This window comes from Scleropages formosus, chromosome 3 (genome assembly GCF_900964775.1).
Source record: "Scleropages formosus chromosome 3, fSclFor1.1, whole genome shotgun sequence".
Taxonomy (NCBI): domain Eukaryota; kingdom Metazoa; phylum Chordata; class Actinopteri; order Osteoglossiformes; family Osteoglossidae; genus Scleropages; species Scleropages formosus.
The window spans coordinates 13,062,755-13,082,182 of NC_041808.1; the positions used below are offsets into that span (position 1 = coordinate 13,062,755).

At 42.2% G+C, this 19,428-nt stretch overlaps 1 protein-coding gene across 3 annotated transcripts in view; it reads right to left on the minus strand.

Annotated features, from left to right (window-relative positions):
- astn1 (astrotactin 1) overlaps window positions 1–19,428 on the minus strand; it is a 281,101-nt gene that overhangs the window by 167,603 nt on the left and 94,070 nt on the right. For all 3 annotated transcript variants that reach the window (XM_029250461.1, XM_029250460.1, XM_029250459.1), the window contains 2 exons: window positions 17,546–17,692; window positions 16,588–16,755 (listed from right to left, as the gene is read on the minus strand). In XM_029250461.1, the coding sequence (XP_029106294.1) occupies window positions 16,588–16,755; window positions 17,546–17,692 (315 nt within the window). The remainder of the gene's footprint in view (window positions 1–16,587; window positions 16,756–17,545; window positions 17,693–19,428) is intronic.

Here is a 19,428-nt window from a genome sequence, read left to right on the forward strand (position 1 = left end):
CAGAAAGGATGGATGTAAGTGAGCGTCTCTGCCTGACCATCAGGTTTTTATCTATAAGTGGACAGCTGATTCAGTCTGGCCGTCTAGACGACAAAGCCCAAAGTTGCATTTGCACAGCTGCCTATTCCTTATAATTGGTTTGAGATTGATTTGCCCTTTTAACTGATCAGTGCTTACAATAATTTACTGATATATGAGCCTAAATTTATTACTAATTAGTTTACCACCAGCAAACAAGATAGGTTGGCTTTACTGATTAGAAAAGCGGGGGTTGCTTAAAAAAAAAAAAAAAACATTTTAGTGCTGAGGAACTGCATTTCTTGTTGATGCACTGGAGAGATTACTGAAGTATGCGGTAGGTAGTGACTGTGTCAGAAACCAAAGCATGGTTGAAGGACACACAGGCTTAGTTATGTTTCAGAGCTAAAACTGTCTATGGCTGCCAAGGAGGAAAACTTTTTTAGGGCAAATCTGTTGCCAGAGACTCCCAGTGGAACATAGTCCATAAAAAAAAAAAAAACCCTAACGGCAAAATGTCCTAAAAAGGACAGCAAGAGATCAACTGAATGGCTGAAATGCAGCTTGAGAACATGGTTATCATAGCAAAATCCAACTGAAATAAATTAATGACAAATAAGGCAAACAAATTTAAAAATTTAAAAAAAAATATTTATTCTAACAATGGAGCTTTTACTTTTTGATGCAACAGTTGTAATGGTTTGAAAACCTTATTAACATATGGAATAACAATTAGGACTATGAGAACCATAGTAATAATCTTGAGCTCAAGCTGAATTACAGACACACACTTTCTGAACCACTTGTCCCATACAGGCTCATGCCGGAGCCTAACCTGGCAACTCGGGGCATAAGGCTGAAGGGGACACACCCAGGACAGGACAGAAGTCCGTCATAAGGCACCCCAAGCAAGACTTGAACCCCAGACCCACCCAAGAGCAGGACCTAGTCCAACCCACTGCACCACCACACCACCATGCCCCTCTCTCAAGTAGAATTAGACTAAGCAAAAAAAAAAAAAAAAATTTGGTGTTTCTCATATAAGAGAACATGCTTTTACTTACTGCGACAATTACTGAGCTAAAAAGAAATAATGGGTAGTTTAGATACTTCTTTGCAATGCCACATACAGTGGTAATCTGAATTTAATCCCTAAACAGTCTCTGTTTGAATATTTTCTTGTGAATATTATGAATACTGAAAGACACATTTCTTAAAAACTGTTCAAACAACAATTAATGATTCAAAGACCAATTAGTGAAAAAAATAGAAGTTACAAAAAAATATGCACCAAAAAGGGTTAAAAAAAAAAAAAATCTTTGTATCAAAAATTGTGCAAAACCTCAGAAACTGTTCTAGAAATCAAATCTTTGCTGCCTTAGGTCTGCCTTGGACTCTTCCCCATTTATTGATCTTGATGCCTTAAGAAGTTGAAATCTTGCCCAGGAAGCAGTTATCTTATCTAGCCCCAAGTGTGAAGACTGAATCTATTAACAAAAACTTTGTACAACCGGAGATTCGATTTTGATCCACTCTAATGATGTGTTTTAGTATCGGCACTAAATGTTCTCTGTGACATTTTTCTGTCTCATATGTTGCATGCATAGTATGTGTTCATATTGCTTTCAACACTTCAGTTTGAAAGAGGCAACAGAATTTATTTTGGATGATTTTTAATGGAAAAGGATGTGTTGGGGAAAAAAAAAATAGTGGGTATAGCTGGAAAGAAAGAGATTTTTTTATCATACTGGGTCAAATCATTGTATGATTTTCAGCTTAAGATGTGTGCACATATATAAACATCATGCATGCTTCAAGGTGACTGAGGCAAACTTCCCTGAAAATCCGAAAAAATAAATGCCCTTTGAATACATAAACTAAAAACGTGCTTCTGTATCAGTGTAAATGCCTTTGTACAGCTTCTTTTATGAGAACTTCCTGCATGATTCTAAATAATATTTTAACAACATTTTTAGGGTTCTAACGCCAACTCTAACCCTAACTCTAACCTTAAGGACTTAAGAAAAAGGGATTAGAACTTGCATTTCAATCAATATTAAGATAAATTTCCTGCGGACACTGGACTACCACAACCTGATTAATTGTACAATTAACAAACAATTAGTTGAACAAACAGAGGGAGACAGTGAAAGTAAATATGAATGTTAAACAAATACATTTTGTTGTTGTTGTTGTTGTATCATTCAATAAATAAAACAAAGAGGCACCTTTACCTTTGTGGTTGAAAATGAGCAAAAGACCAAAAGTCCCCTTTACCTTCGTAGGTTTATCAAGACATTCACATTGACCGGATTGGAAATGAAGCGGTACAGTATACACAAGACTAAATTGTGGATTAAACACGGAGGGCGAAGTATTTTCAGAAAAGGCCATCGTCAAAGAACATGCTGTATTTTAGAGTTGACCTTTTATGTGAATTACTGCCTCAACGGCACTGTTGCACTACCATGATCTTGAGGCAGCGGAAACCCATCTTGATTCAAAGTTCATTTTCAAAATGTTTTCAAAATGTTTCAAGGGTTCCTCACCTCCACTTATTATAAAGACATCTAACAGCAGTGTGAACATACATTTACAGATTACAAATGCCTGTGTTAAACTAATAATAAATGTAAGTGGATAATAACTGTATTTACTGAAATTAGTCATAGCTTTAAAACCCTCCAAAAACGGTAATCAGGGAGTTCATAAATCAAACCAGGTAAACACTTGAATCTGAACATACAAGAAGCTACCCATCTTCATGAGAAGGCTGATGGTTGTGGTGAACTGGGCGGGCACAGGTTATAGCCACTGGATCAAGCTGAATCCGTAACCCTCAAGCTGGGAAGTGGCAAGTCAAACAATTGAGGCACAGAGTCATCCTAACACATTCATATATGGATTACAAATGTCTCAGTGAAATAGCTGGCAAGTCAACACAAGTCCGCCATCCACGAGGCAACACAAACACATTTTCCCTCCCTCGAATAGGCCGCATGCAAACGTGACACAGCCAGACCTTGTACTGCAAAAGTGAGCAACAAAGATAAGAGCTGCTCTGCTCCTGCATTGAATTAGCAGCTGCGCTGTTCGGTTTATTCCTTTATGCCGCACTTCATTATTTATTTTCGGAAATACCGCAGAGTTCAACCATATTCCTGTGTTTTGATCTACTGTGTTTATGCGCTTTTGTTCAGTTTCCGATTGTTATGTTGATTTTGAGTGTTATGTTGAATATTCACCACCTAGGTCAGTACATTAACATGAGAATAACATGAAAATCTGTAAGGTTTTGTTTTTAAGAAAAGCACAAAGTACCTAATGTGGTGTTCACAGAGTACAAGCATAACGCGCTTGGCTGGAAACACAGAGGAGTGTGTAGAAAGTGTGTATCTGTGTATCAGAAATTAAATGAAGGAGAGCGAAACTAAAATAGAGAACAACAACACGTCATTTTGGGGAGAAGTAGAAACCTAGGAGACAATTAGAATAAATCGAGAAAACTGTCATTGGACTTACTTAAGGAGTGTTCCCAATACGTGAAAAGAACACGTTATATTTAGTTTTGCAGAATGCTATGTACTGTATGAGCAATCAGTAGAAACATTTAACCTAAACTGTCTTCAAATTCATTTATTTCAGGAAAATCTTGAGTTTGTCAACAGTTTTCCAGTATGCTGCAGAAAATGCTGTTGACAAACATTTTCAAGTGCACGTCCATTTTTCAATATAGGTCAGCCTTATTAATTAAAGTTTTCCTTTTGATAATCAAAGCCATATTTCTCTTGATATTCGCACTGTTCTATCAAGAAGAGCACATTTTCAAATCAAACATTTATCTGATGCTTTTCTCTAAAGCAACTTACAATTACTCCTCCGTGAACCGCCACCTTATCGTGGTGGAGGGGTTTGAGTGCCTGAATGAGTCCAGGAGCTATGTTGTCTGGGGCTACATGCCCCTGGTAGGGTCTCCCATGGCAGACAGGTCCTGGATGACAGACGAGACAAAGCGCGGTTCAAAAACCCCTTATGAAGGAAAAAGCAAGGCGTCCGTTTACCCCGCCCGGTATGGGGTCACCGGGGCCCCACCCTGGAGCCAGGCCTGGGGGGGGGGCTCGCATGCGAGCGCCTGGTGGCCAGGTCTATGCCCACGGGGCCTGGCCGGGCTCAGCCCGAAGCCATAACGTGGAGCCGCTCTTCGGTGGGCTCACCACCTGCCGGAGAAACCGTAAGGGGCCGGTGCATTGTGAGTTGGGCGGTGGTCGGGGCCGAGTGCCCGGCCGACCCAAACCTCGGGCGCCAACTCTGGTTTTTGGGACTTGGAATGTCACCTCACTGGCGGGGAAGGAGCCTGAGCTGGTGCGGGAAGTTGAGAGATACCGTCTAGATATAGTCGGGCTCACTTCCACTCACAGCTTGGGTTCTGGAACCACTCTACTCGATCGAGGGTGGACTCTCCACTATTCTGGCGTTGCCCAAGGTGAGAGGCGGCGGGCTGGTGTGGGCTTACTAATAGCCCCCCAGTTCAGCCGCCATGTGTTGGAGTCTACCCCGGTGAATGAGAGGGTCATCTCCCTACGCCTTCGGGTCAGGGAACGGTCTCTCACTGTCGTTTGTGCTTATGCGCCTAGCGGCAGTGTAGAGTACCCGGCCTTTTTAGAGTCCTTGGGGGGCGTGCTGGAAAGCGCTCCCACTGGGGACTCTGTCGTTCTACTGGGGGACTTTAACGCCCACGTGGGCAGCGACAGTGATACCTGGAGGGGCGTGATTGGGAGGAACGGCCTCCCTGATCTGAACCCGAGCGGTGAGTTGTTATTGGATTTCTGTGCTAGTCACGGTTTATCCATAACGAACACCATGTTCATGCATAAGGGTGTCCACCAGTGCACTTGGCACCAGGACACCCTAGGTCGGAGGTCGATGATCGACTTTGTAGTCGTTTCTTCTGACCTTCGGCCATATGTCTTGGACACTCGGGTGAAGAGAGGGGCTGAGCTGTCAACTGATCACCACCTGGTGATGAGTTGGATTCGATGGCGGGGGAAAAAGCTGGACAGACCTGGCAGGCCCAAACGCATAGTGAGGGTCTGTTGGGAACGTTTGGCGGAGGCCCCTGTCAGAGAGGTCTTCAACTCCCACCTCCGACAGAGCTTCAACCAGGTCCCGAGGGAGGTGGGGGACATTGAGTCTGAATGGACTATGTTCCGCTCCTCCATTGTCGGTGCGGCGGTTCGGAGCTGCGGCCATAAGGTCTCCGGTGCCTGTCGCGGCGGCAACCCCCGAACACGGTGGTGGACACCGGAAGTAAGGGATGCCGTCAAGCTGAAGAAGGAGTTCTATCGGGCCTGGCTGGCTCATGGGACTCCTGAAGCAGCTGACGGGTACCGACGGGCCAAACGGAGCGCGGCTCTGGCAGTCGCCGCGGCAAAAACTCGGGCTTGGGAGGAGTTCGGTGAGGCCATGGAGGAAGACTTTCGGTCGGCCTCAAAGAGATTCTGGCAAACCGTCCGGCGACTCAGAGGGGGGAAGCGGTGTTCCACGAACACTGTTTACAGTGGAAGTGGTGCGCTGCTGACCTCAGCTGAGGATGTTCTCGGGCGGTGGAAGGAGTACTTTGAGGATCTCCTCAACCCCTCCGACACGCCTTCCGTAGAGGAAGCTGAGGCTGGGGACTCGGAGGAGGACTCGTCCATTACCCTGGCTGAAGTTGCCGAGGTAGTCAAAAAACTCCTCGGTGGCAAGGCTCCGGGGGTGGATGAGATCCGCCCCGAGTTTCTCAAGTCTCTGGATGTTGTGGGGCTGTCTTGGCTGACACGCCTCTGCAGCATCGCGTGGAGTTCGGGAACGGTGCCTCTGGACTGGCAGACCGGGGTGGTGGTCCCTCTTTTTAAGAAGGGGGACCGGAGATTGTGTTCCAACTACAGGGGGATCACACTCCTTAGCCTCCCTGGGAAAGTCTATGCCAGGGTACTGGAAAGGAGAATCCGACCGATAGTCGAACCTCGGATCCAGGAGGAGCAATGCGGTTTTCGCCCTGGCCGTGGAACACTGGACCAGCTCTATACCCTCACTAGGGTGCTGGAGGGTTCGTGGGAGTTTGCCCAACCAGTCCATATGTGTTTTGTGGACCTGGAGAAGGCATTCGACCGTGTCCCTCGTGGCATCCTGTGGGGGGTACTTCGGGATTATGGGGTTCGGGGCTCGTTGCTACGGGCTGTTCGTTCCCTGTATGACCGGAGCAGGAGCTTGGTTCGCATTGCCGGCAGTAAGTCAGACTTTTTCCCGGTGCATGTTGGACTCCGCCAGGGCTGCCCTTTGTCACCGATTCTGTTCATTATCTTTATGGACAGAATTTCTAGGCGCAGTCAGGGAACGGAGGGTGTCTGCTTTGGTGGCCGCGAGATCTCGTCTCTGCTTTTTGCGGACGATGTGGTCCTGTTGGCTTCATCAAGTCAAGACTTGCAGCGTGCACTGGGGAGGTTTGCAGCCGAGTGCGAAGCGGCGGGGATGAGAATCAGCACCTCCAAATCCGAGGCCATGGTTCTCAGTCGGAAAAAGGTGGATTGCTCCCTCCGGGTTAGGGGGGAGTTGCTCCCTCAAGTGGAGGAGTTTAAGTATCTCGGGGTCTTGTTCACGAGTGAGGGAAAAATGGAGCGGCAGGTCGACAGACGGATCGGTGCGGCGTCCGCAGTAATGCGGTCATTGTACCGGTCTGTTGTGGTGAAGAGGGAGCTGAGTCGTAAGGCGAAGCTCTCAATTTACCGGTCGATCTACGTTCCTACCCTCACCTATGGTCATGAACTCTGGATCATGACCGAAAGAATGAGATCGCGGATACAAGCGGCAGAAATGAGTTTCCTCCGCAGAGTGGCTGGGCGCACCCTTAGGGATAGGGTGAGGAGCTCAGTCACCCGGGAGGAGCTCGGAGTAGAGCCGCTGCTCCTCCGCATCGAGAGGAGCCAGTTGAGGTGGCTCGGGCATCTGTTCCGGATGCCTCCTGGACGCCTCCCTGGGGAGGTGTTCCGGGCTTGTCCCACTGGGAGGAGGCCTCGGGGCAGACCCAGGACACGTTGGAGAGACTATGTCTCCCGGCTGGCCTGGGAACGCCTTGGGGTTCCCCCAGAGGAACTGGAGGAGGTGTGCGGGGAGAGGGAGGTCTGGAGTACTCTGCTCGGACTGCTGCCCCCGCGACCCGGCCCCGGATAAAAGCGGAGGAAGATGGATGGATGGATGGAACTTACAATTATTTACCCCTTTATACAGCTGGGTAGTTTTCCAACCAGAGTAATTTAGGGTAAGTACCTTGCTCAAGGGTATTACAGCTAGTGATTGAATCTGCAACCTTTGAACCTAGAAGCAGTAGCACTAACCACTATGCTACCAGCTGTCCCCTAAACACCACTCAGACAAATTTAAGAAGCATGCACTTGAAATCATTTTTGATTGATTTTTTAATTTTTTTTTTTCTTTTAGGAGATGAAAAGTGGAGATCATTTAAACAATGCCATATGTTTTAATTGCTTTTGATCAGTTTTTAAAATCCAAGTTTAAGCTCACCCATTAGCTCACAGACAACATGTTAAAAACCCTCTTTGTTCTGGAACTGACCTGATTTTGTATCCATAATTATGGAAGCTATAATGAAAATATGGGGAAAATGGGAAAAAAAAATGGAAAAAAACAACGTCTTTGTGTCTCAGTCACTATGCAATCAATCACATCAGATGACTCGTTGGTTTTCATTTTGCCTTGGAACAATGTTCATGACTAAGCCGACACTTACAAAAATGAGCCATAATCAACATATAACTAATACCAGGGGACAATTTGTCACAGTTAATTAGGTTTTAATGTAAATCATCTATCTGGCATGAGTGCCAGCAGGCAGTGCGTAATTTCCCCATTCCCAAAGGCGGCACAAACCGAAGACCTAGAGGAGTCACCTGACGCCTCAGGAAGGCACCTCAGCTAAGGCTATAAGCTTAAATATGTTCTTGTTATGCTTTGTCATTTCACCATTGTACACATTTTTCAATAAATATTATATATTCATTGTTCATTTCAAAATTTCAGACAAAATGTTCTAAGTAATGCCAATAAATAGCTTCCTGGCATAAACACAATTCTTTTGTTTTTGATAAATGACTCAAAGAAATAAACTGTTAAGAAAACCGTTCAGTAAAAACATACAAAAATGTTACAAAAACCTGTGATGGTTATATTTCATTAAAAGGTGACCACCAAAAACTTCCCATCTCTGATTCAAGGTTTTTAAACGCAATAAATAAATCAAGGATTGCTGAATCTTTTCAGCACATTCAGATGTATAATTAAAGTGTGACAGAGGTCAAATGTGAAACACATGGAACTATAAATATTTTAGAACATGCCTGTTAAAGGGAAACAATTCTGTGTGTTAAAAGATAAAGGTTTTGACTGTTTACAAGAATGTTCCAATGTACCGTAAAAACACTGGTCAACCTCACGAAAGCCACTGGCATGAAGTGCGCAGTGACAAAGTCACAGCAAATCAGCGAATTAAAGCGTTTTTACATGTGCTTAAAAAGTACGATAAATGTTATACGGTATATCTGCTTATGATGTTTTTTGTATAAAGCTTTGTCCTGTTAAGGAGGGCACAGTGGTGCAGTGGGTTGGACCAGGTCCTGCTCTCCAGCAGGTCTGGGGTTTGAGTCCCACTTGGGGTGCCTTGTGACGGACTGGTGTCGCATCCTGGGTGTGTCCCCTCTCCCTCCAACCTCTCACCTTGTGTTGCCGGGTTAGGCTCTGGTTCCCCGTGACCCCATATGGGATATGCAGTTCAGACAATGTGCTTTGTCCTGTTGCTACACTGTAAGAGTGGCCCCATTTGCTATTACAGTGGTTTGCATCTGAATGGCTTTTATATGGCACTGGAGAGGACAACCTTTTAAATTATTATTATTATTACTATTATTATTATTATTACACGCAAGTCAATAGAGTGATATTGCACAGATGTAAGAGGAAAGATTTCATCAGCTATGGGCAACTGCGGATGGAAGTACGGCCCTCCATCCTACACACAAAGGGTTCAATTTGAAGAGCACGAAAGCTTTGGTCCTGGTTCCGATGTGGTGGAACGACCTCACTTTCTCAGTCAAAACTGCTGCATGTCTCTCAAAATTTGAACTCACTTCTCGTCTGACCTACTGGGTGTTTGATAAACATGCACTATGTTATTTGTTAAATAATTTTAAAAAAGAAAAAAAAAGTATACTCAGGTATTTGTGTAATGTGTACTGGTTCATACTGTGCTATGTGACAGACACAAGCAAGGAAAAACAGGCAGCCAAGGAACTCTGGCATTTGACTGCAAATCTCCAAATAAGGAACTTTCATCAGTAAAAGTATGGACTTTATGGACAGGGATATTCTGGTTTAATTCAGATACAGAAATCCCTTATTTCCCCTAATAATGCGTTTTCATGGGCAAAGTGGTGCAAATAACACAAAGAGGGTTTTCTACTCGTAATTCACATGCTCAAACTGATATTTTTTACACTTGTCAATAAGCACAGGCAAACGTGTGGCACACACCAAAATTTGTCTCAGGCCCCCCATATTCTTCCAGCGACTTTCAGAATATACGTTTAAGCTGTTCTAGCAAATTGTGGTGTTCCCAACATCATAATAATGTTGTTGTTTTTTTATTTTATTTTATTTTACCTGAATTTAATATTAAATATTATATCTTGATATAATCCATATGTGGGGTGCGCGGTGGCGCAGCGGGTTTGACTGGGTCCTGCTCTCTGGTGGGTCTGGGGTTTGAGTCCTGCTTGGGGTGCTTTGCTCCAGCCTTACACCCTGTGTGTCCGGGTTAGGCTCCAGCTCACCGTGACCCTGCTTGGGACGAGTGGTTTCAGACAATGTGTGTGTATAATACAAAGTTTAGATATTAAATTAAATTAAAATTAGATCATTTCATTAAGTCCTGTAATGTTACATACCAACCAGTGTCCCACGGCAATTAGGAAATGACACCGACTGAGTTCAGCTCATGGACTTCTTTGCAACGTGTTCTGTCTGTTTGCAAATTAGAGCACTGGTCAGCGCAAATATAACACTTCTCGGTTACTGGATAAATATTTAATACTTCTGAATAGTTTTACGATAAGATTTTGCTGTATATCTAATACTTTTGCCAAAAGTAAATTACAGTTTTACTTGAGCTTGACATTACTGAAGTGGAGAACTTCAACTATTTTTCCCTGTGGTACAATCGCACTATTCATGTCATTTGAAAGAGAACTTGGGAAAAGGTGAAGAAGTGAAGAACCACTATTTTCTGCATTGAACAGTGCAGAAGAAAATAACCTCCTGTCATAACAGGGTTGATAATCACTCCGCTTTCTCTGTGCTTGCTGCATAGAGCAGCAAATAAAAAAAGAATCAGCAGGGGACTCTTTTTTTTTTTTTTTTTTTTAAATAACTATGAACTTAAAACTCCTAATAATATGAAATTTTTAGCTTACTGATAATTGGCATCAGTAAGGCAGACCAGATGTCCCTCCCCATTATTCAGCCAAATTAATAAACTCTTTGAGTGTTGGGACTGTATTCAAGGAACATGCACATTGTGTGTATGATTTGTATATTTCTTTTGTAGACACTACGATCTAAAAGCACCTTCAGCACTTAACAAGGGCTCTACAAGATTTACATTTTAAAATGCAGAATATTTTATTGCATGCACAACTGGAGCGTGAATGGAAGACCATCGCCCTTTTCTCAAAAGCCACATTGTTCTGGTTTGATTCTAAATGTCTTTTGTAGGAGTGAATGACTGTGCAGCAGTTGTAAACCATCCAAGCTGCACCGGGGTTTTCAGAAATAATGTGTTATATGAGAAGCGATTCTGTGTATTGAATCAAAGCACATAATCTCATGTATTGTATTTCATTGCATAAATCTGAAAGCATCAAATGGTCCAGCATTTTATTTATTCTGGTACATATCTTGGTATGCGGAATTCACTTACTGAAATATGTCAAAGAAAAACCCTCTTGAATTTTGAAAGTAAAAACCCAAAAGGTTCCTTTATCCGATCACTGATGCGGGTGATTGTTTCTTGGGCATGATCAAATGAATCTGTGGTTTAGTATTTTGACACCATGGGGATTTGTATTTTCTACTTAATTTCCTAATGCAAATGATGGAAATCACTAAGGATTTAATGTGTGATTTATTCAAATGAAAAACACAAATTTACTGGAAGAGAAAGATTCCTTAAAGTTGCATTCTAAACCGTTTCCCACTTCTCAGTGGCAGCCTTGTATCTCAGTCACTGTTATGAATTGTTTTAAAATGTGCATTAAAAACAAATTATGAGAGCACGTCCACCAAGCACAAATAAAATTAGTTCTGGTTACGGAGCAGGGGATGAGCAAATATTATTTTCCACTTTGTCACAAAAGCTGCAAAACCTTTCAAAGAGACCACTGGATTTAAAAAATAAAAAAAAAAATAAAAAAACACGTTAAAAAAAAAACAAATATTAAATATCAAAATGTCAAGGATGATAATATGCAATGCTGTGGTGTGTCAATACCTTTTCCTACTGCAAAACTGAAAAACCAATCATAAATTATACCCATTTTCCCTGTATCATTGTTTTCAGCTTTATGATAAGCTTTCAAATGTGAGTGCCTGAGAATCTGTGAAAAGGTTACAGAATGGATTGCAATTACACACACACTTCATACATTGTTACAGAACAACTGCAATTGTTCCTCTCTTTATTCAATTTGGATTCTGAATCAAATATTAGTTTAAACTTAAATTTTTATTCAACAAAAATGCCTCAAAGTATTATTGTAACAGTACATTGAATCAAATGATCAACTACAGCCATAAGTATTGCAGAAAATATTAAATTATTGAAATTGTGAATATTATTTTCTTTTTTTTTGCATTTGTTAACCCTTGTCTCTGGTTCCCACGCCAATGTGGGAACATAGATGTAGACCTCCCCTAATAACCAACTACTAACTCACTGTGCAACATAACATGCTTGGAGGAGAGTGGTCTTCACCTTATTCCTTACCCGAGCGATCTCACCCACCCAAGGTAACGCAGGTCAGTTTGCGTTCCCTAAGCCTCCAATACAGTCAACCAGAGGGTGACCACACAAACTCATACACTAACGACTATTCAGATTCACCAGTTCATCCGAAACACGTCTTTGGATGGTTGGAGGAAACCCACACGAACAGGGAAAGAAAATGCAAACGCCATGAACTGAGTGACATTTGAACATATGCCTAAACAGGTCAGATACTCCAAAGCAACAGCACTACCCATTGCACCACCATGCCACCCAAGCCTGAAATGTATAAACTTTATTTCTTCTATAGGTTCTATTTTTCTGCTGCTACTGCTGCTTTTTCTTCTTCAGTGTGTTTTACTTACAGCATTGATCAAAAAGTTCTGACAACTTCTCCTTGCATAGTAAGATACCATACAAATACCAGGCTCACAGATATACACACACATTGTGTGAAACCGCTTGTCCCAAGCGGGGTTGCGGCGAACCGGAGCTAGGAGGGGGGAGGGGACACACCCCGGACAGGACGCCAGTCCATTGCAAGGCACCCCAAGCAGGACTTGAACCCCAGACCCACTGGAGAGCAGGACCCAGTCAAACCTGCTGCACCACTGCACCCCCTCCAAATACTGTTGTAGTGCACTAGTAATTTTGCACTTTATTCCATGCTGTATTCAGAGTGGTCTGCTGAAGACAGAATCCATGTTCTTTAGTTTAGTTTAAAGGAGCTTTGAAAAAACTACCTACTTTTCCAAATCTAAGCCATAAATGGGTTGACTCTCTAGAAAAAGGTTTGCTTTGGCATAATTAGAGTTGATGATGAACCACCACAATTAAGAGACATTAGTGTGGACAAACAATAAACACGCAGACTGAAGAACTGTTGGTATTTGAGCCTGACACATTACAATTTGATTAAGAGCGCTTAGTTTCTTTTTATGGTTCTGGAACCATCTCGCTGTCTTATTGTACTATTCTGATATTCCCTAGTCACTCAAAGTAATGTGTCTTAAGAGATGACGGCTAAAAGTAGTTGATACCGAAATCATGCTGCACAGACAACATTAAGAATGTACTGGTTATGTAGGACTGCTTCAGAGTTGTGCCATGGCTGTGTTGATATGTGAAGCTTTTCAAATGTGTCTCTGGACTACACAACAGGTTTACTAATTAACAGCTTAATTACTGGTATATAAATCACCGCTAGCCTGAACAGCAGCAATTACTCTAATAGACGTTATCAATAATATCAATGACCGGCGTTGCTGTCAGTAATGCTCTAATAACTTACGGCAGAGACAGATTGTTCTGTAACAGCTCCAATATTATGCTCAGTGAACATCCTTGTGCAATTTATCCCAGTGTGCTTATTACTCTATAAAAAACTCAATTTAAAAAAAAAAAAAAAAAAACTATGTTACAATAATTAAAGAGTTGAATGTTTTCTTAGGATCTCATTTAAATTTTAGAGAAGCTCAAAGTCAGGGCAAAATAACCATGACTGCTTGCCTCTTGTGCTTTTGAACTCTGAAATCAATACTTGCCCTGGACATGCAAGTCAACGATGTATCAAGTCTTCCAATCTTGTTGTTTTTGTTTGCCAACCTTTATAGTCAGATCTGCTTAGATCTTTGGACTGCATGTAAATAACTGGGGCAGCACACCGAGTAGTGCTACTGTCTCACAGTGCTTAGGTGGTGTGAGAAGACATGGGTTCAATCCCTGCTCAGTCTGTGTAGAGTTTGCATGCTCTCCCCATGTCTGCATGGGGGTGCTCTGCTTTCCTCCTACAGTCCAAAGACATGCTGTTCAGGTTCCCCCACAGTGTGTGAGAGCATGAAAGAGAGAGTGTGTTCCACAGATGTATGGGTAAGTAGTGTATCTAGCAGTATAAGTCACCTTGGTGAATAAGGTGTGTGGGCTGATAACACTACATAGAGTTCATTGGAAGTCACTTTGGAGAAAAGCATCTGCTAAATAAATAAATTCAACTAGTTTATCACAATCTGCATGTTTATGAAAATTAAACAACACAGTGCAGCAATTCTTCAACACATCTGTAGAGCAATTTTTAAAGATATTTTTTAAGCATATCAGTTACTCCCCCTTCCTCCATTGTTGAGAACACACAGAAGACATAGGCTTCTTTGACTGCAAAAGGCAATTATGCCACTGCAGAGGCCCAATTTAGTAATAATTTCTGAAGTCTGCTTACTTTGAAATACTCAGGTAAAAACCGCATTATTATATTAATTACAATTAATCCCCTCTTGGCAGCACCAGGCTCGGAAGGTTGCGTTGCCATCGCTCAGCTTCAGTGTTTTGACTTCAAATGTAACTGTGGAACTTACATGTTCTCCACATGTTTTCGCTGACTTGCTCCGGGTACTTTGGTTTCCGCGCACGTTCCAAAGACAAGCTGTTCAGCTGAACTGGTGGCTGTAATTTGCCAAGTGTACAACTGCATGAGCACTTGTGTGCATATGAGTTCTCCACGTTTCCCAGGCCGGCTCCTGATCACTAGATAAGCTGTAACTGAAAATGGATGGAGAGATGGAGTCTCCTCTCCTCTCACCCCACAGTAATGACTACAAGCAGGTCATCCGTCCACTCAAAACCCAGCGAAAACTCAAAGAGACAGGTGGATAAAATCTGGTGGAGATTGGAATATTACGATTCGCTGATGAAGCAAAAGTTTAAGGTCGCTGACGCCCATTAGGTGATTATGTTTTTTGAAAAGGCTGCTGCAATTATGAAAAAAAAAAAAAAGGTGCACGTTCATCACATTTTGAATACATGGCCTTGTCAGCTACGCTGCTTTCAGTACATCCTTCATTCAATTACATAATTTTTACTTTGTGGAAAAACATATGAAGGAACTAATTTAATTTTCAAATGTAGCACAAAAAGGGAGCAAGAGCAGAGCTGCCACAGAGCCGGAACTGTCAGCCTGGTTCTGCAGACAATGGCAGGGTGAGAGAAACCCAGAGTTAGAATGCCAGGTGCAGGCTGAGTGCAGCGGGGCTCGAAATGGAAGGTGCAGGCACATCTTGCAGTACACTGGGGAGGGCTACACATGAGTGCCTTCAGCGCAAACTAGCCGAGTGAAAAATCTGGAAAACAGAAAGACTCTCCAGCAGACATACACACTCAATGCATCCACTTCTGTCGGCTCTATTTGACTTTCTTGCATTGAGTAGGCAATGGGATCTATAATTTATGCAGCATCCTGAAGTAGCATATCATTGCGAACAAGGCTGGCCTCCTGAAGCTGCTGGAGTTACTGAAGGTTCTGGTGGCTTGGCTTGAGGAGAGCCTTTTCTTTTTTATTACGATTTTGTGTTCATCTTATGTTGGCTTATGTAGTGACGCTATATTGCTATTATTGTTATTATTGTTATTATTATTATAATAATTGTCGGTACCACCGAATCAAACCTGACTCATAGCGACCACCCGTGTGGTTCTCAAGGCAAGGGAGGAACAGAATTGGGTTGCCAGGTCTTTCTTCCACATGTTGGGGGAGGCACACATAGGAGAGAAACACGGAGCCGCCTTGCACCACAAGCAGAACTCGAACCCCAGACCTGCCACACAGTGAGGCGCCACCCAAACCTTCCCCAATAATAATAATAATAATCACACTCTATAGCCATTTGTCCTAGGCAGGGTTGAGCCTATCCCAGAAGTACAGGCTGCCAGGGTAGGCAGGGTAACACAGCTCATCACAGGGCACTCACACTGATACACGTGCTCATCCGCTCACACATTCACACAGTAAAGGCAATTTACAGTCACCAATTGACCTCAGACACAGACGAACATCGGAAAAACACGTTAACTCCATAAAGACTAAGCTGATCTGAAACTTGTACACAATTGCACAATCAAGTCACTTATTATTGTTGTTGTTGTCGTAGCAACAGAGGCAATTCGTGAAAGTGATATAACCAATTTGTTTAGCTACTTACTGTGAATGTCCTTTGTAGACGAGAACAGCATTTGCAATACATCTTATGTTGAATATACCAGGATTATCAGTACTATGCAATGTTGAGCTTTTTGTTTCGAAAGTAATCTCTCATTTTTATGAGTTATAAATCAGTTAGAATATCAGTTATTCTATTTTTTATTTTTGATACATTTACAATTTTATTATTTTATAAATGTTGGTATTTTATGGAAGCAGCTCAGATTAAACAAATTTTCTAAGGTATTACAGAAAGCCCATTCATCATTTGAGGTCAAGTATGTCTCCTTAACCACGACATCTGCTTCTATATCTTTACCCATCAGCGTTTAAAATAAATAAAAATATTTTCTGTAGAAAATGACCGATTACATCGGTAAATAGACCCCTAATGAATCTCTTTAATCCCACAAGTAACACACTTGACTGATTATTACTCATTACTTTACTCTTATAGCAGGATGCGCCGGAGTGCAGTGTTAAAAAACGGGCTGCTGGAAATTCATACCTGTCTCAGGATCACACTGATGCTCACAGGGATCCAGCAGACGGCGGCCACACAGCTCGCTGACCCACGGTCCACTGGCATTCTGCTGGTAGAACAGCAGGACTTGTGCAGGGTTCAGCCAGTCACTGGCATCCAGCTGGCTGCCGTGCAGCAAGATGAACCTGGACCCTGGGGAGGGAACCAGTGAGCACAAATTGGCCGCAGTTTCCTCCTCCGGTTTTTCAGCATGTTGCAATGAGGAGGCACCATTATGCTTTAAACATCTTTATTTTGTAAAGCATGCTGGAGCACCATGTGACATTCTTCTTTGTGTGTTTTTCCATAATGCTGCAGGTGCCTCTACTGAATGGTTTACTTATTGTATGCCTGACTTGAAACAAAGTGTACAAGTATTTAAGAAATAATACCAGCGCTCTGATTTATTTTATATGTACATACAGTATTTAATTATCGTGCCACTCAGTTTAGTCTAAGAAGATAAAACCACTTATGAGGTGCATTAGTAAAGCTGTTTTAATATGTAGCTCTTGTAAGTATGCAAGAGGACACTTTTCCATATCTTCCACCTCTCCTTTCTCAGTTACTAATCCTGCAATATTAAATTTGCCTCACACTCAGGTCCTTGCAGTAGTACCATTCAGTACTCCATGTCAAAGTGGAAACGGTGTAAATTATATCAATGATTGTCATCAGGCTGCACCTGGATACTGGCTAGAGTGGTGTGAAAAATCCTGACTAGCAACAAAGGCCTATACTCGTCAGATGGGGCTGTGCTGAAATTCATCTCGAAGCAGCGCTAACAGCCTCACCACATTCTCGACACTAGTCAGCTATTTGTTCTGAGATGTTGAGAGCTCGACTGTGAAATGATGTGAGGTAGGAGGGTGAGGGTGGAGGTGGGAACCCCCTCAAAGGCCTGAGGCAGGGTTGAGGAAGGGCTGTTCTGGGCATGTCTTACCATCAGCAATGAGGTGCTCCGGGACATGGAGAATGACCCGTACATTGAGGCCGCAGGAGAGGTGTGAGGAGTACACAAGGCCAACCACACAGCTGACAACACTGATCAAAGTCAGGGTAGTCTTATTGATGGGGCTTCTTGGAGAGCCTGTTGGGGAAAAGTGAGAGGAAAGAACATATAAAAGAGATACTGCAACCGCACGCTGCGGCAGGAAGAATCAGAACCCAAAATAAATTGTCACTGGAGCTCATAAAATGGTCATAAAAGGGGTGTCTGTATCGGGGACCTCTGGGAGCAGGAGTTCTCCAGGCCTCTGAGATGGTAAAATGCAAGCATTTGGCTTTCAAACACTCCTCTATACGAGCCGAGAAAGTAAAATACAAAAATGGAAGGCGGTATACACCAGGTGAGTCACCATTTTATGCTTTTTTTCTTTTTGACCACACAAATACACATACGCACTTGCATACAAACACACTTTCAGATGTCCAGATAAAGAGAACGGAGCCAGAAACTTGTCCATTAGAAAGACTCTCCCATTTCCCATCGTAGTCCCAGTGGTGTCCCCCATCCTCTAATTTGGTTGAGATGATTTAATCTCCTTTAATTTGATGACAAGTGTTGCTTAAAGGTAGATTTATGACATCAATAAATGTCCCTGAAAAGTTAGTCAAGGTGTTGCAATGGCACAGCATTTTTATAGAACAAATTAATTAGCATGTAGAGAAGCATTATCTAAATTTATCACAGATACTTATCTCTGGGGTCAGATTGCTGCTTTTTGTAATCTTGTTTATTTTCTGTAATGCAAATGTTTATTGAGCCAGCAATACGGCATGTTCACCATCTGGCAGAGAGCTGTTGTTTAAATATTTAGTTGTGTACAATAACAGAATATCACCACAAATGCTTCATGCTGCAGAGCAATTCATTAAGTGCAAATAGATACCTCCCAGCCTTGTTCAACAAAAGGATTATACTGGCAAACTTGTCAAAAAAAGTTATAAACAAGGTTGGAATTTAGATCACTTAGTTCTTTATTGATTTGGGGGAAAAAAAAAAAAATCACAGCAAATTTCTGAACACTATCAAAATATTACTTGTATAATTAAACAGCAGCTTTACACTCATTCCATCATGAGCTGAGTTTTTTCATGCACTTTTCAGTTGAGGGGTTACAGGGCACTTAACTGGCACATGTTGGGTGAATTAGCCAGCAGCCAACAAAACATTTAGTGGATTTGTGACTTTCACCAACCAAGGAAATAAATGGTTTTCTTTTTGAACGTTTAAATCAACAGCAGTTGATTTAACATCCTGATTCTAACATCAGGTGAAAGAGAATTAAAATATAGAACAAAGGGAGATCTTGAGACTGTCAGCTCATATTCATAGATGCAGTGTTCTTTCATGAGTTCTGAACACGTTTCAATCCAAAATATAATATACATCACTATGGTTAAAACAAAAAGATAATGAATCCTTTAAAAAAGATAATAATAATAATAATAATAATAAGAAGAAGAAGAAGAAGAAGAAGAAGAAGAATATTACTGTCACATGTTATCCTCTCTTATTTTTAGCAAATTCTAGGTGTGAAAGTTTTCACTTTAAACAGCTATGCATGTCAAAAAAAAATAATGATATAATTACATTCTGCATTTTTTAAGCTTGCCAAATGTGTGTAACATATTAAAAAGACCTACTTCTAAATGTCTAACACGTGCATAAACATTTCTTTATACCTGTGCATATCAACATGTTTCCTTCTCATCCAGTTCGCACATGTAAGTTCCTGGCACACACACACACACACACATTCTCTGAACCGCTTGTCCCATACAGGGTCGCGGGGAGCCAGAGCCTACCTGGCAACACAGGGC